This window comes from Primulina tabacum, chromosome 11 (assembly GCF_025594145.1).
Source record: "Primulina tabacum isolate GXHZ01 chromosome 11, ASM2559414v2, whole genome shotgun sequence".
Taxonomy (NCBI): domain Eukaryota; kingdom Viridiplantae; phylum Streptophyta; class Magnoliopsida; order Lamiales; family Gesneriaceae; genus Primulina; species Primulina tabacum.
The window spans coordinates 38157454-38168780 of record NC_134560.1 but is presented as its reverse complement, the minus strand read 5'-3'; the positions used below and the strand labels follow the sequence as shown (position 1 = coordinate 38168780).

General features: G+C 29.3%; 1 protein-coding gene across 1 annotated transcript; it reads left to right on the top strand.

The window, feature by feature from the left end:
- Positions 1-800: 800 nt before the first annotated feature.
- Positions 801-1647, top strand: LOC142518340 (uncharacterized). Its single transcript, XM_075621101.1, has 2 exons — positions 801-1251; positions 1336-1647. The coding sequence occupies exons 1-2, from the start codon at positions 891-893 to the stop codon at positions 1458-1460; spliced, it is 486 nt and encodes a 161-aa protein (XP_075477216.1). The 5' UTR covers positions 801-890; the 3' UTR covers positions 1461-1647.
- Positions 1648-11327: the final 9680 nt, after the last annotated feature.

Here is an 11327-nt window from a genome sequence, read left to right as displayed (position 1 = left end):
AGCAAAGATTCTATTAAGTATTATAAAATTAGTCAAAAATTTGTGTGAGACGGTCTGATGGATCGTATTTTGTGAGACAAATATCTTATTTGTGTCATTCATAAAAAAAATATTATTTTTATGCTAAAAGTATTATTTTTTATTGTGAATATCGGTAAGGTTGATCGGTCTCAAGATAAAGATTCGTGAGACCGTCCCACAAGAGACGTACTCTTATAATTAATACCTATTCGTCATCATTAATATATTATTATTCGAGAGGGAGCCAACAAAATTTAATTTAATTGCACTTGGAAATTTTTCTGAATTGTAAATGCACCAAAGTTTGAAAATAATAAATTTCAATTGAAATTTGAATTTGAAAGTTAATTTATTCAAAATTGATGATATTAATTATTGGATATGTTAACCGACAAATTAAATTTTGTAGTCATCAATATTTTTTTTTTCATCTTAAATTTTATAGGACCGAGTGTTTACCACTTTACCAAAAACTATAGCTAGTAGTAATGGTGTAACTCAAATCTTTTAAATCGCACAACAGTTCAAGCATCATGGTTCGATCGCTGTTCCAGCATGAACAATTATTGCACACAACAAATTTTATACTCATTCGGACTCAAATCTTCCTCCGATTGAATGCAAAATCTTAAAATTTCCGAATTAAATCATCACAAATTATTAAATGTTAGAGAAAAAAAAATTGGGACCCACAATCCTCGTAAGATCTAATCAGATTACAACTCAGCGAGGGCTGATTACCCTTTCCCATTATATATAACCACAAATCCCCTATCCCCATTATTCCCGCTGCGCCCCCGAATAAAATATTCCCGTATAAATTCCCCGACCCCTTCTCCGCTCCGCACGGCGGCGTCCCCCCCACCCAAATGTCGCAATCCGAGCCCCCACGTCTCAGTCGCGGAGCTCCTCCTTCTTTGCACAAGCAGAATTCATGGTCCCCGGATATCATTCGCAACGAGGTGTGGAACAACCGCCGCAGGAATCACCGACACAGGCGCGGCCGCAGCGTCACGGACGATGACCTGGACGAGCTCCGAGCTTGCTTCGACTTGGGATTTTCCCCGGATTTGGATCCGAAACTCACGTCTACCTTTCCGGCGCTCGGGTTTTACCACGCCGTGAACAGGCAGTTCCGCAGTTCTCTCTCCCGGTCTTCCTCGGCCTCGTTTTCAGACTCCGATTCGCCTCTCTCATCCGTTGGAGGCAGCTCTAGCTTTATCGATCCAGGTAAAATTCAATCAATTATCTTATTTACTGAGTTTAAGCACTCGATTTCTGTTGCGAAAGCTGAAGATTCTCCTCTCAAAACAGGTGAAAGTCCGGAGATGGTGAAGATAAGGTTGAGGCAGTGGGCGCAGTTGGTGGCGTGTTCGGTGCGTCAATCCTCACCGAATCTAATAATCGATCAATCGGGATTTTGTGAAAAATCTTCGTGATGTTCGTCTAATTTTTGTAAATTAATTTCTCTATTTTTCTTCTTCCCCTACTTTTTTCCCCTCCCTGGATAATCCTTGCTTCAATTGTACATAACTGCTGGAATTTTGGGGCCTATTTCAACATTTAACAAAAATTGTTGAATAATTTTGCCGAAATCAGGGTTACTCATGTGATTACAAATTTTCCTATTTTCTATTTGGAACCCTTAATTTTCACATTTAGAACATCACTCCCAAATTCGAAAAGATAAGCGAAGTTTGTTGTGCGATGGTCTCACGAATCTTTATCTGTGATATATGTCAACTCTAACTATATTCACAATAAATAGTAATACTCATAGCATAAAAAGTAATATTTTTCACAGATGACCCAAATAAAAGATCCGTCTCACAAAATATAAACTGCAAGTTCGTCTCACTCAAGTTTTTGTCATGCATGGAAGTTTTACCATTTTGAAATGTGATACCATTATTTTGACCACTTGTATTATTTGATGAATTTTAATGCTATTTAAAGTTTTAATTTTGAATCTTGGTATGAATTTATTTATCAGATTGGAAATTTGAAAATAAACTAATTTGAATTCGAGTTTAATTAACTATTCTGTAAGACACTGTTTGGTGCGAATATTTGTTTTATCCGAGAGTTATTATTATACATCGTTTATTATCTCATTTCAAGAGACGAATTATATATTTGTACTTATCAGTATTAACAATGAAATTTTCTTTATATTGTATAGTTATTTGGAGTAGAAGGAAGAATGAGGCATCCATACAAAGAAATGAATCAATCACACGATCTATCTATTGACGAAGATATTTTAAATATATTCTTTTATTTTCAAATAAGAGATCGGAATATAATATGATCATAATCAGAGATGATATTATAATGGTTAATTTGGAGTAAATTCTTGTTATGATAAAAATTTGTGTGAGACGGTATCATGGATCGTATTTTGTGAGACATATCTCTTATTTGTGTCGTCAATGAAAAATATTAATTTTTATGCTAAGAGTATTACTTTATATTGTAAATATCGGTATGGTTGACTCATCTCACAGATAAAGATTCGTGAGACCGTCTCACAAGAGATCTACTCATAATCTATTTTATGTTAATAAATATCCATTCTTAAATTATCATGATAAGCTTTGTTTACAAATTTACAATTAGTGAATATCACATATTTATTTATATGAGACGAGTTTATCTAATTTATATTTGGAATGAAAAATAATACTTTCGACATTAAAAAACAATGATTTTCATGGGTTAGGTTGGATATGAGATCCGTCTTACAAAAATGACATGTGAGACGTCTATGTGGATAACCATGGACCAATTAAATTAATTAAGCTGGTAAACCAATTCACTCCATTGAGAAAGGTGGATGACCTAACCGGACCAACATGATGATTCTTGATTGTCTTTTTCAACATAAAATAAAAATAAAAATTCATGTATGTTTTTTTTTTTTGAAATATAAAAAATTTATGTTCTAAATAAATATTGGAATCCTTTTCCGACTTCGGTTCGTTAGAAGTGATAAATTGTGGAATAGGTCTCTTGTGAGACGGTCTCACGAATTTTTATCTGTGAGACATGTTAACCTTACCGATATTCACAAAAAAATTAATATTTTTAACATAAAAAGTAATATTTTTTTATGAATTATCCAAATAAGAGGTAGAAGTAATAAATTGTGGATATCAAAATATCAGATAGACATATATAATTGAAATCTGACCTGTCGGTTTCACTAATGTGCCTTAAGGGACAATTAATTGGGAGACAAAAGAAATGCTGATTGCGAGTCTTATTTCGTGGGGTTCTCATGTTTTTGCCCACATGATAATTCAGCCAACCAATTAAATTAGCCAACAAAATGTATATTTTTCAAATATTTTAATAATTTTAATTTTAAAAAAATTCATCAATATTTTCGAGTCTTTTTTTTTCAGAAAAATATTAGACGTGAGTAATATAAACATCTTGCATAAAAATACACTAAAAATTACAGGTTAGTCTATACTATACCGAGAATGTTTATCTCTCTATTCTGATACCATTAGATCACATGAGTCGTCATTCGCATTTTATGAAAGTTGACATTTATACTGATAATCCAAACACTAACATCACGAAATCACATGAGAAGAAGTATTTTATATGATAGACATGAATTAATTGTGGCGATGAAAATAAAAACCAGCAGACCAGCAGCACTCTTTAAGAAAACAGTAGACAAAAAGAAAATCAGAAGCTACTGGTCTAGTAAAACAAAAGCAGTAGAAAGGATAGAAAAACAGAATCAGTAGAAGATGTTGCCTAACGTGACTACTTTAAATGTTACTGTTACAGTTACCAAGCACTAGTATTAATTGCAGCATTAAATACTATATGGAGTCATTTAATTCACTTTACCGAGTTTAGTATAAAACATGACTGATTGTTTTATAGCTTTTCTGCAAGAACCTTTTTTTGGTAATAAAGCTGACTCTATCAGAAATCTGAAGACATCTTCTGATCATAAACGTTGAACTCAGTCGCTTATATATACATGGAACAAACCCTTACAGAAAGAGAACTCTACGCATAATATCTTTTCAAGGATCAACGCTATTTCACTCAACGAGACGGCCTCGAAATTCCTTGATAACTTTGAGTTCAACACAAAGAAAAGTAGCACACGCTTCATAGCAAATATCTGATCTTTTGAAGATCATCTTGTGCTACTGATTCTTACACTCTTCACAATCTTTTACAACACTTATACTTTATCAGGAAGAGCTTGTAATCTGAAAAGAGTCTTTTCAGAACCTTTTGTATCACGTTCTTTTTTAGTCGAGTAACTAAGAGTTTCAGTAGGCAAAGGTGTAAGTCCTTCTGAAGTGGGTATGTACAAGAGTTGTACTGTAATATCCAAAGTCTTTTAGTTATACCTTCTGGAAACAGGAGAAGGGGAGACGTAGAAGATTTCATCTTCGAACTTCCATAAACAACTACTGCCTACTGTTATTATTGTCTTTTACTTACTTCATCATATTGTTTCCGCACCTATAATTGCAATCTAGGTGAAGGTATACGCAACAAGATAAACTACTATCTCTAACAGGATTTTAGTACCTCATCAAAAGAAAGGAAAAACGAGTAGAGTTTATTCACCCCCCTTTAAACTCAACTTCGATGCTCAACATTATATGTAACGTAGAATAATCCAAAAAATACATCCCTAATGTAGTGTAGAACGAGGCGTGAGCAAATGGCAATAGCTATCAAATTGACAATAGGAGGCTGCGTGCCAGCTCTTTCTTAGTGAGGGGGGAAACGAATCTTTCCAGTTGGGTCAAAGGAATAAGAGCATCCCCAATCGAAGCTCCTAGCAGCTCCCATGGGGATGATATGGCAATAAAAAAGAATATATCTTTTGTGAGACGGTTTCACGAATCTTTATTTGTGAGACGGGTCAACCCTACCGATATTCACAATAAAAAGTAATATTCTTAGTATAAAAAGTAATACTTTTTCATGGATGACCAAAATAAGATATCCATCTCACAAAATACGACCTGTGAGACCGTCTCATACAAGTTTTTACCAAATGATATAAGTGGAACAAAATTATGAGTTTGTATGAATATAACAATCTAATAAGTATTTTTAAATTTTGAATACTAAATTAGAAAAAATAAATAGAAGGAACATCAGCAGGGATAAAATGTTCCATTTTAATTTACTATCATTAATTGAATATGGCCGGGTTAAACATGCGATGTATCGGGTCAAAAAGGAGGATAATAAATTGAATGTAGATGATAATTACACTATACGAATTATTAAATGCATTATATTTTTATTATTTTTTAATTAAAATGGAAAAAATTACCCTTAGTGCTCCTTTTTTAGTTCCGCCATAAAAATCGGCACTTTTAAAACATATTTTTAGATCTCTATTTATTTTTAATTTTGGTGAAATTTATATTATTTATAAATTTTTATTTTTATTTGGTACATAAAAACAAAAATATTATGATATTTTAAATGGATGATTGGAAAGTGATTCAAAAAATTGTACAATTTTAAATATTATTTTTGAAGATTATTCGCTCCTTTCATAAAATGATAAAAGAATTGACAAAGTGTAAAGTTGTTTGACGATTAAGATTACACTATATTTTGAATTTTTACATTGGACAATTTTACACTTTGGCAATTCTTTTATGATTTATGAAACGAGTGAATAATCTTCAAACAATTATTCAATTTTTGTATTTTTTTCTTGTAGAACTGAGCGTTTGTCGTTATACCAAGAGCTATAGCTACTGGTAATGGTGTAACTCAAATTTTTTAAATAATACAACAGCTCAAGAATCACGTTTTGATTGCTCTACCTAGTAGAGACAATTATTGCACCCGACAATCTCTCTCCCAATAATTGTACTCATTGCAATCAATGAGAATAGAACCTGTGACCTTGGCTCTGATACCAATTGTAGGACCGAGCGTTTGCCGTTTTATCAAGAGCTATAGTTGATGTTAACGGTGCAAATCAAATATTTTAAACCGTACAATAACTCAAGTACTGCGTTTCAATTCAATTGTTTTGCCGACGTAAACATTTATCACAACGAACAATTTATCAGCAAAGCACTATAATATATTTTAGCTTTTTGATCATTATTGTGACGGGCCTGAATTAGTAAACGGAGCTGGCCCATTTACGTTTATTGAAATGGGACATAAATCCAATATAGAAATCCAATCCAGAAAAAAATTAGTTAATTAAATATAACATCACATGCCAATTAGAAAATCTCAATTACTGATTAAACCTACCATAAACATAATTATAGATTATATAATTGGAAATGTAATATAAATATAGATTATTAAAATTTAATTTATATATATTTATTTTTTGTTGACCTATAAATTAGAAAAAAATTGTGTTATTCCAATACGATAAATCATTCCATATTTTACATAAAACACTACATATCTTATTTTGTTTTCTATTTTGATTCGACATCGAAAGAATTTATCAAAACATCTCCTCACAAGCATCTTGATGCATTTTCTTCGTCGAACAAATATCGTGAACATTTCGATTCGCTATCGTTCAAGATTAATTTTAAGTTGGATTTTTTTTTTGTCGCAATCACTAAGGAATATAAACAACTAAATTATTCAAAAAGAAATAATCATAAGTTTGCTTTATTTATTTGTTGAATTTTAAAAAATATATTTTTAGAAAATGATTTCAACCGTAGCAAAAGAATAATTTGAAACCATATATATAAATAAAATGTAAATAAACGTAGGCGCCATAAGTTTTGGAGTTGGTAGAATTTGATTTTTCTGATTTATAAAATGAGGCGTCTCGAGGTTGGCTCTTGCCCTTTCACTTTTAAGTGAGGTCACCCCCTCGGCTTCTTCATTTGTTATTCATTTTAGAGCAAGGAGACTTGACTATTTGAGCCAAAATCAATATGATTTGGCTACTTTTTGGGTAATGCAAAACCTACAAGTTCATGGGTCTTGATGATGAAAATTAAAGAATTTTGAGACGGTCTCACAGATCTTTATCTATGAGACTTGTCAGTCATACCGATATTCACAATAAAAAGTAATGATCTTAGCATATAAAAAATAATATTTTTTTCACGGATGATCCAAATAAGAGATATGTCTCACAAAATACGACCCGTGAGACCGTCTCACACAAGTTTTTGCAAAAAAAACTAAGCTCACATGGATTTCACTGACGTTGTGTTTGAACTGATAAATTTGATCTGGGGAAAGATTTGATACGTTTATTTCAAATACACTCGTATCGTATGTATTTTAAATCTACGTCAATTACTATTGAAATTGAATAACTTGATATGAAATTTCAAGTTATATTGTATTCTAAATATTATATGAAGTTATAGAAAATTAAATTTAAAATAAGAATTATACAGAAATATATATTTATAACAATCGATGGAGTTTTCTGATCTCCAAGCGCCGTTGCCTCACCACCACCACAAGCCACACTATCTTCCAAATCTCGTACCCCTTTGAATGGACGACTTGTTAAATGGTTTACTTCACATTCGATAAAAGGCTCCCTCGCCACTATGTGCCCATCAATGTGAGATTATGTATAATATGTTTAATTAATTATAATATTATTTTTTTCCGAGAAAAGTGAGTTTGATACAATTAGATTTCGAATCAAAGATCTCGTCTCAAATCGAACGCTTCTACTTGGAATTAGCGGCGGGACGGAAATCTCAGTCCATGAGTTCAAACGTATGTTATGATTAAGTCTCCGTGTTAGAAAAACTTAGTTTTAACTTTATGATCTGACATGTTTTTCATTTCAATTTCACGAAATTAAGAATTTGAGTATTATATTATATATACTCAATTTAAGTTACTTGGTACTTGAAATGCATACATATGTATGTTATTTTCAGACATATTTATTCTATTGTCCCAAAAATATGTTAACATTTCATTATTAAAAATTATCATTATATACCTACTTTTATTCACATGATACCCTAAATTTGTATATTTGTACTAAAATCTCAATGATTTGTATTTTTGTGTTTTATTTTTTACATATGATATAAATAATATATTTAATTAAAATTTATTGATAATTGAAAGTTGAAACTCATAAATTTATATTATAATTTCAAGGATTTGCATGGACTAAAAGAATATCACGAAATTGAAATAATAAAAAATATGAGATAATTTAATTTAAAAAATGAAATGGCTAATACTCACTATCATATCTCAAAATTTTAAATTGTGTTAGCCTAAGAAAATGACATGATGCTTATCGTTTAGTGTATTGATGTCGGCCATCAACCTTAATATATATTTAATTTTTTAATTTTCGATATGCTATATATTATTATTTTTTAACATGTGATTAAAACAAATTACATTACATTCAATAAAATTAATGAGAATTTTTTTTTAAAATTCATTAATTTCGTCTAAATCCACATTCACAAAAAATTTTGTGACATGACACGTGTTTGACACATATGAATGATAACAATAATTGTTTTATCAATATCTTTATCCAAATGGGTTGTGATTTTGTTTACAAAGAGGGGTGTATTCATTCTATACTTTCAAAGATTTTTAATGACTTTTTTTAAATGATGGACTTTTGTAGAGTTGATAGATTTTTATTGACTTTTATGGAATCTCATAGAATTGTAAAACAAATTTCATAGACTCTTATAGACTTTTTTTCAAGATTTTTGTAGACTTTTGTAAACTTTTTCATAGAATTATGTGAATTTTGTAGTTTATAATTGTGATTTATTTTTTATTAATTTTTTTAAAATAATTATTGGACATAGATAACATCTTTAATTTTAAATTATTTTTTTAATTTATGAATGTAAATTGAATTTTAAGTATACCGAAGATTTCGATACGGTACGGTAACAATACCGAATTTCTCGGTACGGTAACGATATCCAATTTGAAAATTTTGGTATATACCGAAATACCGGAAAAATATACAAAAATTTTAAAATATATAATATTTTAAAACAATAATTATACATTTTTTTAAAATGTAATTTTTTTTGGTTCGGTATACCGAAAATTTTGGTATAGTATCGGTATGAATTTGCTTATACAATAATTTAATATATAGATTAACTAAAATTAAAAAAATAATTAAAAATAAAATGTTATATAATAATTAATAAAAAAATTAAATTTTAATTATGTTTTTAAAAAGTACAAGTAAAAGGAAAAATAAATAGATGAGAAAAGAATGAAAATTTGTACTGAATTTGGGAGATTTCTCAATTAAATGTACATCCAAATCTTTAGTTGAATCAAAGACTTTTGTTGACATTTTATTATTGTACCTTAGGCTATAATTCTTGTACTTAATAGAATTCCATAGAGTCATTAAAAGTCTATTGACATTTTGAATACCTATAGACTTTTGTAGAGTTTTTAAAAGTCAAGTTTGAATACCACATGACTTTTTAAAATTCTACAAAAGTTTACATTGAATACCACTAAACTTTTATGGAGTATATAAAAGTCTAGTTTGAATACCTCTAGACTTTTAAACTCCATAAAAGTCATTAAAAGTCTATAATCAATACAACCCCTAAAATCTCTTCATAATATACACAACAGCCTATTATTCTTGAAGAAAAATGAAATATGTGATCATAAGTAAATTATGTATAAATCAGAAAAGTTATTTAATTAACATTTATTATGTGTATCCAAAACAATGTCAATAAATTTTATAAGGTGTCTTCTAATAAGATGCTTAATTTCTTTAGAATTGGTTTAATCATTTCCATTACAGAAAACTTTATACTATCATGTATCAGTGAACTTTGTAATATAGAAGAAAATTATCACATTAGTAATACGTAATAATTAAAATTTTATACAAATAAATGAATAATATTTTTTACTTCTCGATCATGAAAGACAAATTTCAAAGTGTCTTATTGTTCTCGTTGTTTCCATATGTAGGTAGTTCTTAACAACGAAAAAATCTAAATTTAAACAAACATTACATTTTGGAAAGATTCAACTCATATATGGTGCTGAAAAGAGGAGTCATTTCAGAATTCAATTTTGGAGTAGATAAATAGAATAAAATTGGTTTCTAATATAATATGCAATATTGTATTATTTATAATTTTAAATTCAAATAATACATCTCAAGGGACAAAAATTATACATTGGATGCTTTTGATAGAATTATATCATACATTAACTCTTTCAAATTATGGAAATCTCGAATTGCATGCATTGGGTGTCAAACATTTCTGATTATTGAGAGTAATATACATGTTTATTGAGAGTAATTTAATGTTCATTTGAATCTATTTCTTTTAATCTTTTTGTGCTATCTTATTTGAATTTTTAAGAAGACAATTCAAGATATACAATATACATATGGTTTTGGAAGAAATCTACAACGCATTAATTCTTTCAAATTAAAGTAATTTCGAAATAATATGTATTTGAGATAATAAATTTATGATTATTAAATGGTAAATTAATGTTCATTAGAAAACTTTGTTGTAGTGATAACTTTCAACACTCAACCAATTTTATTTTTAAAAAAATTAAATAAACTAATTAAATATTATATTTCTTTTTTAGTAAGTAATTTGGGCAGAAAATTACTTAAAATAGAAAAATTTATTTTTGAATGATTTACTCATGAGTGATACTGAACATTGCAATCATTTGTATTTTAAATTTATTTATACATTTTTACTTAAACTGATTGATATAATCAATGCAAACAATAATTGTAGTGATCATTTATTGGAGTACACATATATCAATATTCATGATAAATCTTTTCCTTTTTAGAAATGACATTTTGGCGGGAAATTACTATTTTTGGTAAAAACTCCGCTTTTATATATATATATATATATATATATATATATATATATATATATATATATATATATATTTCATAAAAAACTTGTATAATCATCTAGTAAAAACTTATGTGAAAGGACTTACGGGTCGTATTTTGTGAGACAGATCTTTTATTTGGATTATCCATGAAAAAGTATTACTTTTTATGCTAATATTATTATTTTTTATCGTGAATATCGGTAAAGTTGACTCGCGTAAGAATTATTACCTAAATTAATAGGCCTGGAAGGTCCAGAATACCCCCACAATCGTGGAACTGACACGTGGCACAACGGCTTAAACAAATGGGAACAACGTGGGCAATTTGGTCATATAACAATAACCGTCAGCTAAGCAATAGAAAAATGACCTTTAGCAATGTTCAAGAGTCCAACTCACCCCGCGGTGCCCCCATCCTACAAAAT

Excerpts from the sequence above, each read along its gene's own strand:
- LOC142518340 (XM_075621101.1), top strand. The coding sequence starts at position 891 with ATGTCGCAATCCGAGCCCCCACGTCTCAGTCGCGGAGCTCCTCCTTCT. Across the intron at positions 1,252-1,335 it reads CTCTAGCTTTATCGATCCAG|GTGAAAGTCCGGAGATGGTG; the intron begins GTAAAATTCAAT and ends CTCTCAAAACAG.